At 33.4% G+C, this 24,794-nt stretch overlaps 2 protein-coding genes across 3 annotated transcripts in view; both read right to left on the reverse strand.

Moving 5' to 3' along the window:
* The window catches only part of LOC108369613 (heptahelical transmembrane protein ADIPOR3-like), a 37,947-nt gene extending 27,333 nt beyond the window's left edge, over nt 1–10,614 (reverse strand). Inside the window, exons 1-2 of one of the 2 annotated variants that reach the window (XM_017624758.1) lie at nt 10,276–10,614; nt 7,727–7,929 (exon numbers count right to left, since the gene is read on the reverse strand). In XM_017624758.1, the coding sequence (XP_017480247.1) occupies nt 7,727–7,849 (123 nt within the window). In that variant the 5' untranslated portion in view covers nt 7,850–7,929; nt 10,276–10,614. Of the gene's footprint in view, nt 1–7,726; nt 8,713–10,275 lie in introns of those variants that run through there. The other variant, XM_017624757.1, reaches the window with a different exon arrangement.
* Nucleotides 10,615–17,697: 7,083 nt separating this feature from the next.
* Nucleotides 17,698–21,543, reverse strand: LOC108369614 (ubiquitin-conjugating enzyme E2-17 kDa). Its single transcript, XM_017624760.1, has 3 exons — nt 21,473–21,543; nt 18,314–18,497; nt 17,698–18,237 (listed from the first exon to the last, which is right to left on the reverse strand). The coding sequence occupies exons 1-3, from the start codon at nt 21,479–21,481 to the stop codon at nt 18,098–18,100; spliced, it is 333 nt and encodes a 110-aa protein (XP_017480249.1). The 5' UTR covers nt 21,482–21,543; the 3' UTR covers nt 17,698–18,097.
* Nucleotides 21,544–24,794: the final 3,251 nt, after the last annotated feature.

Genomic DNA, 24,794 nt, shown 5'->3' on the forward strand with positions numbered 1-24,794 from the left:
GTCAAAGCATACTGAGCATCTTTCTCTTTGACACCATGTCTGAAATCCCACGTGATCTGTCAAATACTAATGCATGAAAATCCTAACCTCAAAAAAATCACCCGTTATTTATTGTACTTGAAAGCTTTTACTTTTAATATCATTTAATGGAAAATGCCTTTAAATTTATGTTCGAATGTTTGAAATATTTATGTATTTATTTTTCCTTTTAATTAATACTCAAAAAATTTTACACTAATTATTGGCAAATCTAAAGCTGCTAAATAAAAATGTGTAGTATTTTAAAGTGTACTTAATCAAAAGTCTTTCATTGTATATTCATGAATTCATTTAATTTTTTGACTTCCACAGTAGCGGTTTTGGTCCATAATTGGACTAGGATTTTTCTGTCCGTTTTGAACTAGTATGAGACTGGTATATTTCTGACCGAAATCTGACAATTACCATCTTGTAGGACATCCCCATGTTAAAAATACCAGTTGATTGCGCGGAAAAAAGATAGTTGGCTGACTAGTTGGGCATGCGGTTCATACTAGTTGTGAGGTAGTTTACAACTAGTACATTTGACTACAGGGTATGTACATATGTAGGTACACTGATCTTGCACTTCCCTTCAGTCATTTTTTTTCTCTTTTCGCATTCATTGACTTCTATCACAGTCACTCAAAGCTTTTGGAGTTCCCACCCGGTGCACAGGTGCCAGCATCGAATCATAAACACAAACAAAACGGCTATAAAAAAGCGGATTTTCAACCTATAAGGCCACCAGAGTGAAATGTAGGCTGCCTATTTGCGCAATGACCTTGAGAAAAGTGCGAAAACTTATTGACGACAGTGTACATATATGTATTTGCAAGAAAAAAATCGTTAAGCTTGCAACTTGCTAATATTTGCTGTAGGTAAATGACTGCGCATAGATTTGTGTAAACTACTTAACAGCATTTGCGTCATAACTAGAAAAATATGTAGACTCTGAACTCTAGAGAACATCAATATTGGTTTGAAATATTTTTGTTATTTTTCATTAATATGTACCACGACATTGATTAACAGGTTTTTCCTCAAGTTTTAACCCACATCCATCGGAAATTTTTTGTAACACAAAGTACGGTGTGCATCAACATATGAAAAAGATCCTAGTATTCAATGAAATGAAGGTTTTATTTTCATTTTTTTATTGATGACCAACCTTTGTTTATTCACTTTCTGATAATAAAAATAAAAATGCTTGAAAGATCTATACGCATTTGTCGCAAAAACCAATTCAAAACATTGACTATTTTTAATAATATTTTAATATGTTTTCAAAATTTGCATCAATTTGATACAAACTATGGATGCGGGTTAAGACAGCGTGAAATATCCCCTAACCAGTGTTGCCACGAACAACTTTTTTCCCCTACCAAAATTTCCCACCAAAACCTACCAACAATTTTTTTAGGTTTCAAATATTTTTTTTAACTCAAGTTAATTAAAAATATAGAAAACATAACACTTAATAAAACTCAACCACAGCTAGTACAATAAAAATAAATTAACTCGGAATAATAATTCCTTTTACTGTACAGACTTGTACAAATGTACGGGTCCTTATTATTATAATAATAATAATAATAGATTGGCGCTTACACATATGTTAGTGTTTGGCCGAGCTTCTCCTCCGATTTGTGGCGTGCGCCTTGATGTTGACACAGAAAGCAGAGGGACCTACAGTTTTACGCCGACTCCGAACGGCGATTGTATTTTTATGAGAAGCTGTTTTTCATGGCTGAAATACACTCGGAGGTTTGCCATTGCCTGCCGAGGGACGACCGCTGTTAAGAAAAAACCTTTTTCTATATTTTTTTGCGATGTTGCTTTGACTAGGGCTTGAACCCAGGCATTGCGGAGTGGAAGCGCGCACTGCTTACCACTACACCACAGCGCCTTATTATTATAACGTCGGGAATACTCGCGCTGCGACCTGTAATCTTAGGCTATTTAAGCCATGTTCCAAAATTTTTGGATGGAGATGAAAATTGTTTCCCAAGGTGTGTCAGTCTGCTATTCATGATACGTGGGCAGTCACATAGAATTCATATGCTCTGAGGTTTCCTTCAGCAGCTCACAAAACTTGCCAGAAAGCCCCATTTTATTCAAATGGTACCTTAACTTGCAGTCTCCTGTCAGGTAGCCATTACGAGTTATATGGCCTTCCCGGCTAAGTTCAAGGAGTCTTTCGGAGTTCTTCCTCTCTTTGATTGACTTATTCCCTTTGAATTCCGCCAGTGGGGAGCAATCTGAGATTCTTCCCAGCTTCTAAGTAGCTCTACAGTGCATCCTTTAGATAAACCTCAGGAAGGCTCGGAACCATATAAGCGTATTTGGGGTCCACGCTTTGCAAGACAGTCAGCACTTTCGTAATCTTCAAACCATTCATGTCCCGGAACCCACTATTGAGGGCGCCCAGGCGGTTCAAAAGAGTTTTACAGATGTCCATAAGGCCTTTAACACTGCCTGACTACCCGCAATAATATTTATTCTGGCCCATTTGTCCTTTAAGGAAGACATTTGCGAACACAAACTTCCGCCTGGCATATTTGCAGACTTTTCGGAATCTTGGTCACAGTGGCGTTGTAGTGGTGTGTGGACAAAAAACGGGACGTTTGTAAAGCACCGAATCAGAACATATAATTTTGTTGTTAGAATAAAAAAAAACATAACAACTTTTAATGCAGTTATGTTTAAAACAAAAGGAAGAGAAAAACCCTGAAAAATTATCCCAAAAAAGAAGACACACAATGGACCGCTTGAGTAAAAACTAAGAAATAGCTTTTTCTTAAAATTTCAGACCTTTTACTCGATTCATTCAAATAAATTTAAGTAAAATATCTGAAATTTTAAGAAAAAGCAATTGCTTAGTTTTTATTCATATGGCCCAATATATTATTCATATCGATGAATTGTTTGAGGGAATTGCTATTATTTCTATAATGTCACTAAAGTCAAGTTAGTATGGTTTCGTTAAAAAAAAAACAACAATCTTAACAAATAATTACAAAAACCTTTAAAAAAATTTAAGCAGCCATAATAAAACATAACCAAAGATCATAGGAAATAATAAAATAAATAAATACGGTATTTATGCATAATTTAATAATATTCTAATAGCCAATTTGGGCGTGTGTGAAATGAAATGAAATGAAATGAAATGAAATGAAATGAAATGAAATGAAATAAAGATGCTATGTTTATCGCTCCCTTATATTCTATGTTCTTTGTGATAACGAAAGTGCTACCACGTTTGTTCGAAATATAGTTTTTGGGTCCCAGAGTACAGCGAAACCTATTAAAGTAACCCTTTTAAGACCGAATTAAGTAGGGTGGGTCTAAAACATTTGTCAAGGTTTTATGTTTTCATTCATTTTCTTTATTATATTTTATAAGCTAACCCTTTGCTTAAAAGAAATATAATTTATTATGTGTACTTTTTAAAAATGTTGAAGAATCACTTTAAGCAACATTTATGTTACACAAGTACAACGAAAAGGTGCTGATAACTAATTCGAGTTATAACAATTTTGAAACAAACTTCGAAACTGCTGTGCCAGTTTTTACTCCGAAATTAGAAAACAAATTACGTAAAATGTCGAATGAAATTTCGAAGTTTAACTTTAGAATCGTAACAATTTAGCTTTCAAAGGGCCTAGAGACTTCTACCTTGGCTGAAATTAAAGCTCTTGTATAGCACTGAAACTGACTTGTTGTTCGAGGGATATAAAAATGTGTGAAGGATGCACAGTTGCATGGAAATCATAAAAAATGCAATATATAATGCATTTTTCAAATTGAGGGGTTGAAATTTTTTTTCGTTTTTTAAACAGTAGAATCGTGTTTCTCGTCTCAAAACCTATAATATTAGTATAATAAAAAGTACAAGAAAGGTTTTTTTTAATACATATGTTGGATTTGGCATGTTTTTTTTTCGAAGAACACTATTTTTGACCAATTTTTTTAAGGTCAAGGACTGGTTGTGGCTTAATGGCGATATTTTTTCTTGAAAGGCAGTTACATTAGCTTTCAAAGCCATTTTGTTTCATATCAAAATATTGCTTCGGTCGAACGCGCTACGATTAATTGGCATGAAGTCTTAAAAAAGCACACTGTGTGTCGTGGAGTTAGCTCGAAGATCTTATTTTTCAGTTGAGAAAAGTAATTTTGAAATTTTAAAATTAGCACGGTGTATTTTTCTCAAAAACATATGACTCAAAACATATGATTTATAAAAATATAGTTCATTTATAAACAATATATAATAAATTTAAATAAAATGTCAGTCATACTTGGGCGTACGAAATTTTTGATTCTCGTTCATTCAAATAGCAGAAATTACCGCTACCTCATCTTCTATGTTGTGAAAAATTTTATTGCTGTATCGATTACCAGTATCTCACTAAATAGAAAAAAAAATGTATTCATTTTGCTATAAGAGTACATATATGTAAATTTAAAACTTTAAAGCCGTTTGTTTTGAGTTTTGCTTTTTTGAGTTATGACATTATTGAAGTAAATGAGCGATATGTAATATTATAAGGCAAGCTGGATATCGTCACCTGAAATGCAAAAAGAGGTAAGAACATCGTAACTGAATCGGTAAAGGTCGTGGCTGGTATTTTTATTTTTTTTTGTTCATAACATGAGGTGGGTAGTTGTAATCGATGAAATCTATCCTATAAATCAAAAAGTGAATTTTGAATTTTATATCAGCGATGATGTTTGTTACGTCTTTTTGCATTTCCGGTGACGACGTAAGCTCCACTTCTCCATTGTGGCGCAGGCGCACTTCCATTTTTAACCGAATCCCAAAAAAGGAGGAAGTTATCAGTTAATCGGAATATATATTTTTTTATGTATGTTACCGCATAACTTTGGATCACGTTAACCGATTTCGATAATTCTTGCATCGGAAAGGTAGTGTCTCAGAGGTGGTCACATACTAATCTCGTTTAGATCCGATCATATATATATTTTGTTTTTAAGTCGGCTTTTTTTTTGCTAAAAATTACTTGTTTATATTTGTCAATTACATTTCCAATTGAGTTGGTACGTACCAATCGGGGGACTGTTAAAACAATTTTGCCCCCAATTTTTATATTTTTTCCGAATAGACCACAATAAATTTTTTTTACAAATTTCTACAAATCTACTAATCGTGTGAAACAGCCTTAAGAGTGCATGTTACAAACGTTCGAAGTTTGGTTCTGACAAATGTATAACCGTGGGCCATACTCGCATCTCATATAGGATAGTGAATGATTCGCGAGAGAAGATATCGGCATTCGCATGTATGAGTTTCTTAATACATATTCATAATCCTTTCAAATCTAACCCAACCTAATGTCGCCTTGGGATAGACGATGGCAAATTGGCCTTCTGCATAACGTTGGACTAATTCGGAACCAATGCAAAATAACAATTCAGTTGCGATTTTAAATCCAACATATAGAAAAAATAAGCAAAATATATAAATACTAGTAGCTTCATATTAAAGTTGCCACCTTAGACCAGTTCAGTGCTGGTTCGTAGTGACTTAGTACGCTTGAATACTCTATACAAACTGAAATTTTAGAATCAGTTGCTTCTTGCAGGGTATTCAATGTATAGTGACTATCTACGTAATTACTTGTATTATAATTTTTCTGCTGCTTACACGGAGTTCACGCAAAGTTCATTTCTCATTGCGTTTATTTAGACTAGCAGTCATTTTAAATATACAGACTATAGGCCAATTTCAAATTTTCATACCGCTCTGAAGTGCATTTCACGTTTTAAAAACATGACAAATATAGCTGATACGCTTGCTAACTTGATATGACTTATAATAATATGATAATTGTGATAACCCTATTTGACTCTGCCAGATAATGAATGAATTAATTTAATGAACTTATGTAAATGCGTAAATTCTTTGCAACAAATTCGAAAAGCACTTCCTTGAAAAATAAAACTCTAATAGCCTGCAAAATCTATTTAACTGCCGGTTTCACCAACAATTTAATATAAAAATGATAGTTGCGATCCCGTACGAGTCCGGACTAGTAAGAAATAGTCAGAATGAGTCTGATTTTACTATAAATCGATCCCGTACTCGGTTCTCTGACTATTGAGAGGACAAAAAAGAGAGTAAATACGGTTCTCTCTCTGTCAGAAGTTACCAGTTTTAGTCCGAGAATTTTTTGCTGGTAATAGGTTTGTTCGTCGAGCAAAAAATTTGTACGAATTTGTACGAAATCTTACGATTTTTGCCCAAATCGCGTTCGTGCAGACCAAAAAATTATCCAACACTCAAAAATTGTGAGAGCAAAGTGACAGTTCTCTTGGAGAGATGTTGCAAATTCTTGCTGGAAAAAATTTTGCCAGCAAGAATTTGCAAACACGAAAAACATGTGGTTGTGGCGCATGGTTGCATTTTTGTCTACAATAATTTGAATAAATTAGTTCGTTAAATTTAAAAATTTATAAACACGAGCGATGTATATATGGTGTTTTTGGCCATCCGAAAGAATTTTAAAAATTCTATAAAAAATGTTTATGTTTGAAATGCAACCGTGGACGCCAGCTGGCAGGGAAACTTGCAAATTCCTGCAAATTTGCGTTCGTGCAGAAATTTGCAAGTTTCTCAACATGAGAGAGAATTTGAGAAAATGTTTTCTTACTCTCTGATATTTTGAGTGTTGGATAATTCTTGCTGGATTTTCGACGAACAAACCTAAATTCTGGTGAACATGTCAAACGATCAGCTGTTGTGTGTTTGGCAACCAAATTGTAAACAAAAGAAAAGCGCACTCTGCTAATTCATGTGGAAAAGTATTAAATTACTTGTTTAAATGGATTCTAATGAATTTGAAATTATTTTTGGTTATTTACATGTGTGAGCTGAGTGTGTTTGCATACAAAATAAGCAACGATTTACAACCAAAATTTGGAGGTTATGTTGAAGTTGACAGAAGTTACCATTTTTTACCGGAAAGCGATCCCGTACTTTTCAATGTTAATCTCTCGCTCTGAGCGAATTTTTAATTTTTGACAGTTTTTCTAGTTTTAGTCCGAGGAATACGGGATTGCACCTGATTTTTTCAAATCCATCAGTTCTTATATTAAATTCAAAGTAAAATAATAACACAGGTAAAAAAAAGAAAGTTTCTGCATATTGAACCAAACCTCTATATCCCTATTTTTTAGTATTTTAGCCTCCACCACATCAGGTTCGAAGTCATTAGAAGCTGATTGACCGTGAGATGACCTTGGCATGACCTCTAGATGACCTTGAAGAATCAAGAGATCCCTATACATATTTGGATTCAGTGACAACATATATGTATATAAATTTTTATCTTTATTCAATAAATTTTTCCCAATCTGACCCTCAAATGACCTCGAACATGACATTATGGAGGTTACCTGACCTCGAATTCGCATTCAACACGTCGAGGTTTTTTTGTAAACCTTTGTAATTTTTCATTTAAATTGTTTTCTTAAAACTCGCTATAAATGAAAAACTGATATGAAAACTGAAAAATTGCTGTTGAAACCAGTAGTAAGAGCTATTTTCTCAAGTAGCTTTTAAAATTTATTTACCCGTTCAATACAAATTCTAACTAAATTCTAACTAAATGTTTTTGTAAAATGTACATACAGATATTAAATTTACTACGTATATAGTACATACATAATAAATATTCTTTACCTTTTTATCTTTCCGCTTGAAGCAAGTTGCTGTATTTTCTCCACTTCTTGGCTGTACAAATTCAGTTTGCTGCTCACAGGTGGCAACAATTTGCGTTCTTATCACATTTTCATACTGTTGCATTTTATTAAGATTTCAATTTAAAACAAGCACACGAACTTAAAATAGTCTAAGTTTTTGTATGTATATAAACTATGCAATTTCTAAAATTATTTTGAAATCGAAGAAGTTATTATTTTCTCCGATGGTCTTCAAGGAATATATTTACATATAATCAGTGGCATGGATAGCTAGCTCCGTGCCATGGGGGAGGACGGAATCGACTAATCCACTAATATCGAGGCTTGTATTCAATACATTCTACCCACAATTTTTATAAAAAAAAAATAGTTTCTTTTATTAAAAGCCAGTGCTGAATTAACTGTCATCGATATTATAAGTTTTATTTGGTATTGAGTTTCAAAGCTAGACTCACCATCAGGGATGCCATTCAATCCCCATATGGATAGAAAATTAGATACTAGTTTTTGTGAAAAGTGGAGGTGCAGGCAATTGAATAAAAGTGGGTTTCTGCCTTGAAGCAAGCGGCTGCAATTTTTTTTTTTATTCTTCTAGTCCCTGACTGTGCGATGGATGAAACCATCTTCTTCTGATGAAGATCAGGGCAATCGTTTAAATGTCTATGATTTGAGTGCAGATAAACCCGAGTACCCAGTCGATGATGACAGATGACTAAGACGAGATACGGGTGGTAAATTCGGGGCTGAAAATCTATGCTGCTAGGGCTCACCAAATGCCAGTTGAGCCATTTAAGTACAGAGCGAGGAGTGCCAGCACCAATTGCATGCGTTGTGAAACTTGGGATCCCATAAATTGTGTAGCAACATGACACACACTAATAATTGGACGGGAAGCCCGGCGAAACACCTTGCATAATGTGTTAGCGCCAATATCTTATTAGTTTCTTTTTCTATATCTGTTTTATGCTTTAAATAAAATTAAAAATGTTACATGTTGTTTTCCTTTTTCCATTCCATTTGTCTTTTCTTTTCTTACAACAACTTCATAAATGAGTAAGATTTTGCATATGCATTAGGATGCATCAGTTTGCATAGAAACAAAAAACAAAAAAAAACGTTAGTTTTATCATTCGAATTGTAAAATTTATTATATTTTAAGACTTGCGCTAAAATATTTCGGAAATTTCCGTGAGCTGGACCAATTTAGAAATAAAAAGAGTTTTTAAAAATATTTTTTTCAAAAAACCACCCCAAATTTCAAGAGTTTAAGCTTAAAAGATGTGCAATGGAATTCAAATAATAAGATTCTTGGAGATATTTTCAAATTGGCCCAGCTCACGTATGTGAAGTCTTAATTTTCTCCCGAAATATTTTGGCGGTGGAAAGACCACAACTATTTTTGGTGAGGCACATTAATATCCAAATGTGTATATACATATGTACATATGTAAATACAGTGGACGAAAAAATTATAGCCCCACCACATATTGACAAGTTTTAACACGTTATTATATTTTTTTTGTTATTTAATTTTGATTATTTTTTTATCAAAACTTAGCTCATATAGTTAGAGAAAAAAAATTACAGTTGATTTGTTAGATTTTTTTTTTGTCGACGATGTTGAGGTTTTCTTCCATATAAAAATGAATTGTGCTTATTCGTTATATGCAAGCAAATGGTACAAAAAAAATTATAAAACAATAACGTTAATTTTCAGCCATTTGAAACTTGCACTTATTCTACTACAATTCAATGGGCTACAAACGGCATACTCAAAATCTTTTTAAGAAATCTATTTGAAAAGTCCGATATGGTTACGAAAGCTTTTAGAATTTTTTTAAATATTGCACAATATTTGAAACTCAGACTTACATGGTTTTTGTTGTTTTTATAAAAAATAACCAAATTTAAATAACAAAAAACTAATATGTTAAATATGCGAAATGTGGTGCGGCTAAAATTTGTGGGACCACTGTTTTAGCAGTACATCTGTATGTACATACTTATAAGCGCGTGCATATGTATAAATAACTTTTTAATTGCAAAATGAAGTTGTTCATTTTTGGTCACAATTTTCAGTGAAAAAGTAGACCAAAATGAGAAAAATCAAACTAATTCGCTGAGAAAAATACAATTAATTTTTTTTTTATTTGCTGCTCAGAACAAAGTGCATCGTTTTTGACTTTCTGCCAACGAATAAAAAGAAAACATGCAAAAGCAACGAACTCAAAAAAAACTAGATCAAGTTCACAGTCTTTGGCCGCGCTAACAACAAACAAAAAGAAAATGATAGAGAAGTGCATAAATACACTGAAGGGACCAAACATAGCAAACGCAAATCGACCAACAAAGAATTGTTAATAAAACCATAATAGTAAAAACCCTGCTGCATATTGCTTATTTATAAAATTAAAATTTTTCAAAACTGCATAACATTTTAAGCAATTGTTTGCCGAACTTTTTTAAAACGTACATAAGTTACACTCTTTCGTAGAACATTGAATTTATTCCATATATGTATGTACCTACATTTGTATGTAAGTATTTATATACACATGTGCTTTCGTAGTTATTCACTTTATTATTTAACTGTACAATTTACACATATTAGACATGCAGCGACCGTTCAAAACAATTTTAAATATTGTTCTAATTGTCGATTTTTTCGCACACCACGCGCACTTAGCAACACCGAAGCATCGGAAACCGACTGATTGTTGCATTTGTTGCTAACTTAACACATGTCATATAAGCTCGCTGATGTTGATGTGTTGATCAGTTGGTGGATATTTGCACTATGAGCACCAAAATGTGCAGCGGTTTGTTTCATTAGCGTATACCGTTGCATTGCATTTTCGAGAGCGCACCTCTAAGCATGAAATACTGACAATTTCTGTATGTAAATCCTTTAGCAAATATAAATTTCGTCGTTTAATGCATGATAAAAATATAGTAAGGTAGAACCGCTGAGAGTCACTTATAAAATTCTTGACGTTTCCAAACAATTTAATTTTTAAATTTACTCACAAACTCACACACACATCTTCATTTTCAATCTCAAGCAACAACAATTTCGAACAATTTCAATTTTTTATTTTCACTTTTATATGATTTTAAAATGTTGGCAAACTTCAAGAAAAAATCATGGCCGACAAATTGAGAGAACGGTTCTACCTTGCTCTGTTTTTATCATGGTTTAATGTACAAAACGGCGTATCGTCATTCTGCAAAACCGCGTAACTGACATTTGCTGCCAAAAATTGGATTTGCTCACACCAGCTCTTGGCTCAATCCTTATCTATTCGTCCTGAAATATACTAGCCAGAAATGCGAGTAAAAACAATCATATTTCAAAATGATTCTTTTTTTGCTTTATAAAATTTCAAAATGATTCTCTTTTTTATAAAGCAAAAAAAGAGAATCATTTTGAAATATGATTGTTTTTACTCCCTAGAAAGTAATTTATGCAAGCTCACATCGCGGTCTTGCATTTTGTTGATACGCGGTTTTGTACTTTAAACGTCGATTTTATAAAATCTGAATTTAAAAAAATACATCCTAATTTTGCAAATTAAAAGGTATTAGTTAGGGAAAATATCCCTGAGTTAAAATTGTATTTTATTATCACGTTTATATTTAAACAATTTATGACATTAAAAAGGAAAAATGAAAAGTGGGGCGCATGCAATAGAATTGAAGTGATATACATAATTCATTACCCATTCCATTAAATGTAATTGACAATAAGTCTTTATTCAATATTCAAACCAATTAACATAGACCTAAAATTTCTACTGCGCAAATACAAATTTGGAAAAAAATGCTTTGCCAAAATCTTAATATCAAAATGATAGAAACAAATTCTATGGAACTAGGAAAAATTTATTTATTTAATTTTATAAAAGGCTTACATAACAATGAAATTATTATATAAACCATTTATAGAAACGTGGTTTGTTCTATTTTCTTTTTTAACTTCACGGCCAAAAAAAATGTGTAGCTTTTAAAGCAATGATGAGCAAAGAGAGCATTTACTCTTCTCTCGCAGGATATGTCGTGGTCGTGACTAGTGTGACCAGAAGATCACAAAAACCGAAGCTAAATTGATTTTGAAAAAGGGTCAGAAAAAGTTATATCCCATAAAAAATTAGGTATACATAACTTCAAGGGATGCAATTCGGTTTAGAATAAAACCGCGAAAATTTTGTGAATAGTAATATGGAAAATAGTCTCTTGGGGCATCAAACTAAAGAAATATTATGTTTTCTAAATCAGAGTACCCTGGTAGTACGCCAACAAATCAAATGGTAAAAACGTTTAAACTTAAACTTTAAAGAATGTTTCTTCGTTCTACCAATTTTTTTGAACATAAAAAAGCGAAGCAATTTTAATTTTCTCAAAGACATTCACCCATAGTCACAGTCTTAAGTTGAAACTTTCTCTTTTTAGTTAGAATAGATTTTTAAGTTTTGTCACTCATTAACATCTTAGGAACAGCTTTTTGTTAAGATGAGAGAGAAAAGAGCTATCCAAACGAAAAAAGAATATTAACTCAGCAATATAAAGAAATATGTGTGAGTACTTTAATTAGTTCACCCTTTGTCCGAGACAATATTGAGAATTTATCAAGACGCGAATTCGTGAGCTTGAATCCCACTGCCATAACTATTTTCTAAAAATGTTATTAACTTATGCACTGCAGGTCATTAAGATAGCACACCCCTTTGTTAAAATTGTTTTTTAAATTTGTATACAATTTTAAAATCGCGTGAATATGCTACATTTTTATAAAAAAAATTAATTAATATAAAAAAAAAACAAAAGGAAAGTTGTATATGTATACTGGGGATCAAATGGGTGTGCTATTCAAATGACTGGGAGTGTATTTGTTTATGTATGCACATAATATTATGCACAATGCAGAAAAGCGCAAAGAATAAATTGCATAAAGTTCTTTGTAAACTCAGTTTTTTTTTTATATGAGAGCACAACGATCAGCACTTAAATCATATCAACAGCTGTCCTGTCCTTCACATTGACCATTTGAATGTTGAGCGAATATGCAAATAAATTGCGGTGATCGCTAGTACCAGAAATTAAAACAACACAACCCAGTAGATAATTTCAGGAGTTAAAAGGCCTTCCTGAGAGTCAAGAGGCCTTTCTTTTTTATTTTTTTTTTTATGGAGTGGCACAAATTGAAGGGCTTCTTCCTTCGCTACCCATAGAACGCCCTCCAGAAGGGCTTTCATAGGACTTACTTCAGAAGGCCTTTTTGAGGAGTTCTTTTAAAGTTGCTGTATTAATTTATAAAAATCATACATCTTTGAAGTATTTGCTTAAGATTTATATCAAATATGTGCTATTGCAACTTAAAATGTTTATTGAAATTCGTTTCTAATGCTAAGTAATATAAATTTATGCATTCGCGTAAATTATCATCCATGTTCTGAAATTCGAAACTTTGAAATCGAGTCGATTTGCAAAATATTTTGTAATTATATCTGATGAATGGAGTAAATATTTAATATTATCATTGAAAATTGTAAAAGAAGCAGCAGCGATATGAAATAAATCATTTTTATGCGAGACTTGTAAATTTTTAGGTTAAAAACCATCGAAGAAATTATCGAAATCGAGTCGATTTCAAATTTTCGAGTTTCAGAACATGCCTCTATAAATAAATAGGCCCTTCTAGAAGTCATGCAAGGAAGCACTTTTTTCAACCCTTCTTGGGTAGGCCTCTTAGGATGGCTTCACTTAAGAAGGCCTACCTAAATTATCTTCTGGGAAGGCCGTTCTTGCAAGAATAAAAGACAAGTTCCATAACAAAACAATAATTTTAATTCTAATATTTTTGGGTAAAAGAAATTCATCGTATATACAAGTAGTTATAGTTCAGTCAGATTAGACTTTAACCCTCATAATCTCCAACAGAGGTGGAAGTTACACCCATTGAAAACTAAAGCTACCTTCATTAAAATATTAAAATATATCGTCACCTAAATTGTACGTTCATAAAACTTATCCAATTTTTTATCGCTGAATATAAGGAGCTAAGTGGAAAGACTGAAACGATATACGGGTTTCAAGAACAACGACGGCGACCAATTGACCGATGCCCAGAACGTACTAAAATTTTAGAGGGAACACTTTTCCACCCTGCTGAATGGCAACAGCACTAACACCATTGGAGAATATGAAACCAAGAATATCCTGAACTGACACACCGTGCAGATTGTCGGAGGAACTGGGAGTTATTGGCGACGGTGTGTGGGTGGTGGTGCGGTTGTGTTGTCTATTGTATTGTGCATTTGTGTTCGAGTTGAGATGCTCAGGCGGGCTCTGGTGTGCCGTGGAGGCAGCTCGATTTGAGCAGCAAGGGACCATGTATGAGGTGGTCCACTGCCCGTAAGTCGTAAGGCCTGAGCAAACTCAGAGGTGGCTCCACCCATTACATGAGTTGCACATTTAAGGTGCCTTTCGCACGAGGCGATATTTCAGGCATCTTTTGTGTTCAACTCACGCAGGGTTGCACGAAAAAGAAAATGAATGGCTAAAAATATCAAAATATAAAAAAAATATAAAAATATTCGACATAAAAAGGCGTTTGCATTGTTCAATTTTGCATTCTACTTTTGGTTGAACGGCCTTTCAACTAATCGCTTTCAACAAAGTTGGTCGCCAGCCAACGTTTATGGCCCTATTATGTATGGCGACTGGGGTCTAGTTGCTTTTTGTATTATGTACAGCTATTAGTCTCAGTATACAGAAAAGCGCAGAAAACGTCCGAATTTACTTTTTTAACATGAACTTTTCAGAGTAATTGGCAACTTTGCTCCAATGTGTTGAACAATTTATGTGAACAAATAACAAAATCGTCGATAACGGGAAACAGAAAATTCCGCTACTAGACTCAGTAGCCAGTAGCCATACGTGATGCGAATTTTAGTATATGGTTGCCAATCGACTATCAGTCGCCATACACAATAGGGCCATAAGCCTTTCAACTTTTTTTTCGTGCAACCCTGCGTGAGCTGAACGCAAAAGCAGAGATGTGGAGTTGTGGTGTAGTAGTCTCTGGCAAACGCAGCATATATAGACTCCTGGTCCAGGGTTTGACTCGATGCCCGCCCTGAGCAGAAGTATGCGAGGCAGATGTAACCCTATGGACGTACAACTTTCGAGGAATTTAGCCGACCTAAACGGGGTTAGATCACCGAAACAACAGTCCTTGCTTGGTCAGGTAATACACGAGTCATTCCGGTACGTAGAACCGGCTGTCGTTATACCGTCTTCGGCTCATCCAGTTGAACGAATAACGGAAGCGTTAGGGTACGCGTAAATTATGATTAAAGTCAAATGGCATGAACTGACTTAGGCCACTTTCAGATAAGCAGCTCATATGTTTTTACATAAATATTTACTTACAATTTTTCAGGCAGGTATCTACAGCAACACTACTATTTACATACTTACCTTACGTGTTTCAAAAGCAAGTTTAAATGACATTGAAGTCGACGACATTACTTACGCCTAAATGTATGCTTTTTCACTTGACTGAAATTTGTGTGTTTGTTCATTTACTAAGCTCTGTTGTTCAGAATAAAATACCTTTAAGGTAGGTATTATGCAGACAAACTTTTGTTTGGCAAATTAAATGGCGGCTGCTTAGTTTGCTCCGAGGTGGTTACGTCTAGTTTGCACATTGGTTGTGGTTTTTATGCTTATTGCATAATACATATCGTGCAAATGTTTATATTTTGTACAATATTGTAAAGGCAATTAACAATGCCCTAAACTTTGAAGCACCTACAGTATAATTTCAGTTCTCTATCTTCTAGTATCACTGCAAATTTTGTGTATAACAATTAGATCAAATTTTGTATATGGCAACACTAATTTTACAGCAGTTTGGCCCAACAAAATTAGTGAGAGTCGCCAAACTCGCCCTCTTCTTGTTTGCTGCAACAAATGCACTCAGTTTGCCAAACAAAATTTCTGCATAACACCGACTTGACGGATAAATTATTCAAAGCTTAACATCATATTGTCCTGAAATATGGCCTGCCCATAAGGCAATTGGACTCTTTGAATAGGCGATTTGGAACAAAAAATATTAAAATATAATCGGAGCTCCATTTTTAATAGAAAGATACCCCAAGAGGCGCATTTTTGCATTAAAAATTTTATAAGATCACACCAAATTGCTGCCTCAATTAATTTTGATAAGCAATGCTGCAACTTACGCCCTTAAAGAAAGAAACTCGTATCCTATTATAAGTATGTAGCTTCCCTGAAAGTGCAAATACGATAAATCTTCAGAGCGCTGTGTGAGCAGTGCAAACTCTTCTCACACAGCTCGTCTCGTTCATCAATCCCAAAAATTCAGACTTTCTTTATCTTAAAATACTCTGCAAATGCTTTGGAGCGATTGCCATCTTTTGGCAATTCAACTTGTTCCTACCTTTGCCGCAAACACAATATAATATTTTATACAATATTTATTACAATACATTATTTTGTTTCATTCAAACCGTTATATAGTATATTAAAAATAATATCTCGCATCTACATAAAAGAAATATTTATTTTGAAAATTAATTGCAATAGCATAGAAGAGATATTTTAATAAAACTAAATAAAGAAACAAAAAAATATATAGTTTTATCTGTATTTATTCCGGATTTTATGGGTAAACGACTAACGCTCGTAAAAAAGAAGTGTTTATGATTGCGTATGCGCGTGTCTAGGTAATCGTATGTAGTATGTACGTACGTAAGCATTTATTTGTCTATTGTTTATTTGGTGTATATTGGCATTTTGTGTAGACATGTGGATTTTTTTGTTAATTTCAATAAAACACACTGGAAAACATACTCAACACACTTTCCAAAAGTTAAGCTAAATTTCACCTCACGTTTTTGTTATTTGTTCTTTAATATAAAATTTAAGAAAAGCTTAAAATGATTTATTTTTGTTTTTGTTTTAGAAGGTAGATATATATTTATTACAGAAAGAACGAAATCCATTAAAAAATTCATTCACCAACAAGAATAATTTTTAATTCAAATTACTGGTAAATAAACAGCATTTAGGATCGCTTATCTCACACACTTTTACTTCAACGCTCTCGACGTAAGCACACAAATATTTGTTTTTAGTAGATCTTATGCAGAGAAATTATACAAATTATACTACGTTGTTGTTTCTTTTTCAAACTCTTTTAAATTTTTTTCTTTTCTTTTTTGATTTCGCATAGGATTACACCAATGACGCTTTGCTTAATATAGAACCCATTATTGAGTGCGAAATACGTGAAGGAACGAGTGGATCGTCCATTATCACCCTTTTTACTTTATTATGCATATACATACTTTACGTTGTATGAAAATATGTGGATGTGTGTAGTATGATGGGCATCATATTTTGCTGATCGAAATATTATCAATACTCGGTGAAAGGACTTTTTCTCGAATCTATGTATTTGACTGCTCTAAATTGTGTGAGCATTTCGCTGGGTAGCATTGGATGCCGACAAACACCAAAAATTCAAATTTGAAAATAAGTTTTGAAGAAAAGTTGCATGTCATTTCGTAACCATCATACATAATTACATGCTCGCACTATCGATGCGTACATTTTTTAATGTTTTCATTGCCATGTCGCGCTGCATTGCTACAAAATAAATGTCACATCGCATCAAGTCGCTACTCGTAAATCAGTCTAGTCTACATATGTATGTAACTTTCTTCACACTTTACGCTTCATCTTAAACTTTTGAATCGCTTTTTGCCTCTCCTACGCAGTTCTTAATGTTATATTCTTGCGTATTTTTATTTTGTTTTATTGGTTTATCTCTGATTTATCTTTTGTTTTAATTTTCTTCTGAAGAATATAATTATAATTTATAATAATTAATTAATTATAAATGTAATAATAATAAGTAAGTTGATTTATGTGTTTTGTTGTATTTTATGAATCAATTTGTAATTTTATTCCTTTTCTTTATTTATACGCAGATTTCTTTGCTTTCTGTGTTTTTTCTTGTTTTACGCATAATTCTTGCTTACTCTTGAATTAATGCAGTTTTTATTGGTTTTTGTTTAATATATTTTTCATATTTTTTTGCTGAAGAAGAATTGTTTCACATTGTGGTTGTTTGCTTTTGCTGTTGTTGTTGGTTCTGCTATATTTAAACCCCTGCTTAACTAGAGCGCTATGCCGTTTTTGTTGCTGCTGCTACCATGTTGTTGTTGTTGTTATTGATGATGTTATAGCAATCCTTCTTATTGGTTCCATTCTGGTTGCTGTTACTAGTTGACGGATCGATAGTACGAACTGGAACGCATCACATAGCATACTTTCTAGTCCACTCTCGTGCCAGCTCATTATATTTTTCCCGATCGGTTTTATATATTCTTGCAATCTCTGGTACAAGAGGATCGTCTGGATTGGGATCACAGAGAAGAGAGCAAATTGATAGTAAAACTGCAAGAGATAAGCAAAAATTATTGATGCGTTGTGATCAGTCTCCAAATATATATAGATCAACTAAATTACTCACCTTTTGAAATAGTTAATGCTGGCGACCATTGAGATCTTAAAATGTCGAGACAAATCGATCCGTTACTGTTAATGTTTGGATGGTAGATACGCGTTGTAAAAGCCACTTTAGGCGGTTTGAAAGGATAATCTGTTGGAAAATGAATTGTTAAGAAGAACACGCCACCTTGGTACGGGCTGTCAGGCTGAAATTAAAGAAAATGTATATTAAAATTTATTAATTTTCGTTAGTACTTTTAATTAGGAAATAATATATAAGTTCTGGGCAGAGAAACGATATTATTAAGATTGACAGGACTATCTAACTAATTATCGTTTTAGTTTTTGTCAATCAAATTTTACAATTTTTTCTATTACAAAATGTTTGGATGCAATCAGATTAACGCTGAGTTTTTAAAAACTTCATACCTAATTTTTGCTTAAGTAATGTCGTATTTCCACTGGGCAATACAAGACAAGCCATTTTAATGATACATTTGGAGGTTAGGAGAAGAGTTATATGTATATCATTTTAATTTTTTAGGTTAACTAGTGTAAACTCCAACTAAAACCTACGATAAGAATTAGTTATCGAATTTTTTGATTTTTCTTTTATTGGGAGAAACCAGCATGGCATGACGTTCCGCTTGCTTGAACTTTGTTTTACAAATCAGTTAAGTTCCGCAAAAAAGTTTTCTATAGGCCAAGTAGAAAAATTACATTGAAGATAGCACAACACCGGAATCGTTTTGACAAGGGATGACGGAAAATCGTAGCATTTTTAAGTAAAAATTAAATCATTAAATAAGTATAAGAAGGTGTCAGCCACATTGCGTAAGCCGTAAATTAGGCTAGATTGTACGACTCGACAACAGTAGCATTGTCTATTGTCGTACTGAAATAAGTAAAGGACCAAAATCGTGGAAAACTATACAGTGCTGCCAACTTTTTTCATTTTAATACACTAGTCGAGTGGAAATTTTAGGCAATGACGTGAAATGTTCGATACGATTCGACTCTCGAAAAACGCCTTGCATTTGACACGACTCTCGCAATGAGGGTGTGTATTCGAGCTTCAATAAAAGTGACAGTTACTTTTTATCAAAAAGCACCTCTTCTATGTGAAAAGCAACAAGGCGGCAGTATTGCGTTAATTATTACGTTCACACCCATACGTCAGGTGTTGTTATCCAGTGGCTAACACTTGTTCTTGCAGCATCCGTTTTATTGGCCGGGATGTATGGTTATGGTATTTAGTTTTTCTAAAAGACCAAACTACCAGGCATACTAAAAACGATAAAGATGATAAATGGGTACAAAAAAATTAGACTCTAGTAGTACATAATGGACACGTTCCAACGACAGTCGGGTCTACGTAAACGAAACGAATGAGATTTATATATGGCCAAGGACTGTCACACCAACATTTTCCCAAAAAATCGTCTGGCGAATTTTTATGTTGCAACAAATCTAGCTAGTTCACACATTCCAACTTTACTAACTTTAACGACCCAGATTTATGTATATCTGGCCAAAAATCTTCACTTCAGCAACATTGTCAACAATATCTTATGCTATTTTTTTGATGTTACATCAATCATAGTTTACAATACTACTACACGCATTCGTTGGAGTCTCTTATGTTAAGTTGCAATAAGAAATAGAAACATTCACTCCTACCTAAAGCAAAGGTCCCTTTTCGTAGATACGTACAGTATTGGACATATCTATAGCACCCCCCTTTCAAGGCGATATTGTTTGCCACTTATGTTTAGTTATTTGTTTTTAAGAATTTTCAATTAAAATACAGTTCATTCTCTAACAAAACCCATATAAACCCATGTTTTAAACTTTTTAAAAGACCGCAAAAAAGCGCAACAAACTTTCCCTTAAATTTCAAACTTTTTTCCCAGAAGCGGTAGAATTTTTTTGAATACACAGTTTTATAGCCCACTCAATTTTAGTCTAATAACGTGCAAGTTTCAAGTAGCTAAAAATTACCGTTGTTGTATTTTAATTGAAAATTCTTAAAATTAAATAAATAAACATGAGTGGCAAACAATATGACTTCGAAATGGGGGTGCTATTGTATTAGCCAATACTGTGTATACGAGTGAAACAGTTATTTGTGGTACGACTCACGATTGCTGTAGAGTACGATATTGTCCTGCTTGGTTCAGCTACATAGTTTGACTATCGTTGCCGTCAAGCTGAAGTCAGATCGGAGGAAAGAGGTTTTAACTAAGCGGGTTTAAAGGCCAAAGTAAAGATGTGATTGATACCATGCTTAATGCCTACACAATCTGCACATATATTGGGTATGTCAAAATCCGCATAAGTAGGAGTTTAGCCTACTTTGTCTCAATAGAAATGTTATCTTCGGGACTAAACGGTATTATAGAAAAAAGGAAACAAACGATAATCATGGCAAGAAGCCGGTTAAGCATCTCTTGGTGTCTTCACAGTGAATGTACAGTGTTGGACATCTCATTTTGGACCATATTCGAAATGATATTGTTTGACACTTATGTATGTTTCTTTATACAATTTAAAAATTTTTTCAACTAAAATACAGTTAATTCCCTCACAAATACCACATACCCCAAAGTATAAAACTAAGTAAAACACTAAAATTCAAACTTTTTTCGCAGAAGTGCTAAAATTTTTTTCCATATACAGTTTTGTAGGTCTTTAAATTTCAGTAGATAGTATATAATAATAATGTGCAAGTTTCAAGTGTCTAGGTTGAACATGGGAAGACGGATTTGAATACCGTGGAGACTGATTTTAATAGTATAAAGTAAATGTCGGTAATTGCGTCGTTTTCAGTTTATTAACGAACTATGGGTACATTTTGCATTGCCATGCAATTTATTAAAATTATAACATACACTACTCAAATTGTAATCTAATTTTCTAGGCAACCCCTTTAAAAATGATAGCTGATAAAAGCTTTAATACACGAAGGACATACGATGTTGGATATTGCATTTGTATACCTCGGTTACTGAATGCCAAGAACAACGTACTATATACACAAACAATGCAACAATTAAAAAAAAGAGTAATAACAAAAATTGAAAGAAAACGTGATATACAAAACAAAAAAGTGTATAATATGTATGAATGTATGTATTGTAAATGCCACAGAAACGCTTATGATATGTGTAGAGCTTCTTACCGGTCCCATTATTGTAGCTTGCCAGTGAAATACTGAAATAGAAAAGAGAAAAGTGATTAATTTTCATTTAGAACATACAACACACACTTGCATACATATGTATGTACTATGTACATATGCATATAAAACGCGGAATAAAAAGCGGAAAAAGGTATGGATGTACGTGTGTAGGTATGCATAAAAAAAAAATAGTACAAAACCATTTACGTTCCCATGTATGAGTATGTAAAACTTATTTACATACGAGATAAACTTCGATATGCCACCAATGATGCATTTGCACAAGTGTACGTACGAATGTTCATAAATGTGAATAAAAGCAAGAAAAGTAGGAGATAACCGTTCATTAGAGAGGATATAGCTTCTTTTAGACAGAGATAGTTGGCCGGAATATTTTTTTACAGTTTTGCAATGTCACGTTTACATACATGAGTACCATATTCCCCCCTTTTGACTATAATTGTCCACACCAGAGTTTTTCATTTCAAGTTTCACAGACTTTGCCGTATACCTGTAAGTATGTAAGTTCTTTCCAAGTATTTTGCCCAAACATAATAATGCAAAAGCGGATAAGACATAAAAAATAAAGGAATTTTTGTAGGGAATACCAAGGAACCGCATCATTATTGAAATGCAGTTTTAATTCCCCCTTTAGCCACTTGGAACTACCCAAAATCTGCATTATCTGCTGCAAACCATTACCATAACTGGGTTAGAACTTCCTTACGATCGTAGTAGATTTACTAAGATTTTCGCGAAAATTCGAAATTTACTACGCTGTACCTACGATCTTGTTCTATTGCAGCATCTGAACCCACGATAGAATTCTCTTCCTTTTGAAGCATATAAAGGCTATTCACAATCCGATGCATATGGTCTTGCATTTGCATTTTCTGCTACCGTTGTTGTGAATTTTCAAATGCATCGAAATATGCAAATGCAAGATCAGATGCACTGGATTGCGACTGCCCTTATGTACAATTTCACTTTAAATAAAATCACAAAACTGTCAATTCATATCATGCATGACATATGGGTATTTCCCACGGTGAAATTAAAAACAGAAGTAGTAATAAAACAGCTTTCTAATTTATTTTCTTGACAATCGGCTATCTTATAGATATGTTTTAAGGCAAATTTTTTCTTCTCGCTCTTATTACTACACCTAGTATAATTTCAGCATGGGTATTTCCAATCTGGCGTTACATAACACTTGTATGACAAAATATTAAAAAAAACACTGAAAGTCGAAATTTAAAAAAAGTTTATCTAGATTTGCATGGCAATTATTCAGTACCAAAAAATACAACTAAATCGAGTGTAATTCATTTTCATCAAGTGCTTCAAAAATTAGACGAGGAATAAACATTTAGATCGCTGAAATGGAAAACAAAAGAATAAGCTGGGTTCAAATTACGCTATGCAAGTTGTACATTTTGAGCAAAGGTTTTGAAAGTTGAACTCACTTAATTGGGACGTTTTAAATTCAAGGGCATCCCCCATTTTACCAGATTGGCTGCGGTTTTCGAGATAACGGTACTAGAAAATTTGATTAAATTGTAACTATTTTATAAATAACTCCCTCAGTTTTGAAGTTATTTTACTAGAATTTTGCACATAACGGTTTTTTTTTTAATATTACCTTAATTATTCCTTAAAATTATCGAAATAGGTTCATTTCAACCAATAGCTCCAATACAACTGAGTACTCAGATATGTGTTTTTGCGCTATAACTCGTAACTTCATATCTGAAGTGAAGTGAACCAATATTAAATTTTTACCTGCTTAATTGGAGGAGTTATAACGCAAAACAATGTCTCTGAACAATCAGTTGTATGGGAGCTAGATGTTATAGTGAACCGATACCGATGATTTTGCGTGATAGTGAAGGTAATATTAAAATACAATCGAGTGCAAAATTTTAGAAAGTTGATTTGATACCATTGTAATTGTTTGTAGAATACAATTAGGGAAGTGCGATTAATCGGTTAATCAGTATTTTAACTAAACATAATCCTGATAAATCAAATAATTTGATTAAGCAGATTCTGTATTTGTAGGCATGATTTTTTTTTTAATTTGATATAAAACTGTGCTTTTACTTTAAATTTGGTATACATTTTGAGAATTGTTTTGGAGTTCGCAGGTATATCCTTTTTGCGATCCGCCGGCGAGTCGTTTTTGCGGATATGAATTTAAAGTAAAGTACAGATTTATAACAAATTAAAACAAGTAAGAAAGTCTAAGTTCGGGCGGAGCCGAACATTAAATACCCGGCGCAAGTGTTAAATATATGTTTTTCACCTTTCCGAAAGCTACCGATACATGGTAAACCGAGGTGTATCCATTTTGAGTAAATTAGCGTCCTTAAATTTCGAAATATTGAAGTTTCAAGCATTTCTGAAATTACTGTTATATGAAAAACGGCCGTAATTTTAGTTTGATTTCAATAATTTTCAACGTTTTGCTGGCAAGCACAATAACCACACCGATTTTGGTACAAATTGGTAGAACGGTTACCGAGATGCATATATGTGATCATAAGTGGGCGGTGCCACGCCCATTTTTCAAAATTTTATCCTAAACGTATTTCTTGGTAAAGAATTGTTGCAAGCATCAATTTTGAATAAATTAGCTTCAATAATTACTGATTTATCGGAGATTTTGCATTTCTCTAAATTACCGTTATATGGGATGTGGGCGTAGTTATTGTCCGATTAAAAATTTTCGGCCGTTTCGTATGTTATACCAAGGTTGACAACTGTGCCAAGTTTGGAAGAAATCGGTGCAGCGGTTACCAAGATATACACATGTAACCATAAGTGGGCGTGGCTACGCCCATTTTCCAAAAATTTATAATATTCTTATTTTTCGTCTAAAACTTATTGTAAATATCAATTTTGAGTGAATAATCTTCAGTAGTTACTAAAATATCGCAGTTTTCGTATTTCTGAAAATTACCGTTATATGGGAGATAGGCGTGGTTATTGTCCGATTTTGTCCGTCCTACGCCCGAAAGAAGTGCACATACCAAATTTCGTTAAGATATCTCGATTTTTACTCGAGTTATCGTGTGCACAAATGTTCATTCTGATCATTTATGTATACATTTGTCTATATCTATCTCGATTTGTTTTGCATGTTACAAACAACCGTTATGTGAACAAAGTTATAATACCCTTGTGACCAAGTGCGCTCGGGTATAAAAAAATGCATACCCACAAATTGTATTTGTTATTAATAAGGCCAATAGAGTGAGCTCTACCTACCTCTATAAAAAACAAGTAAGAGCAGCGCTGTCTTCGGCTATGCCGAAGGCTT

Source organism: Rhagoletis zephyria, unplaced genomic scaffold (genome assembly GCF_001687245.7).
Source record: "Rhagoletis zephyria isolate East Lansing unplaced genomic scaffold, Rhagoletis_zephyria_1.1 Rzeph_scaffold_03768, whole genome shotgun sequence".
Taxonomy (NCBI): Eukaryota; Metazoa; Arthropoda; class Insecta; order Diptera; family Tephritidae; genus Rhagoletis; species Rhagoletis zephyria.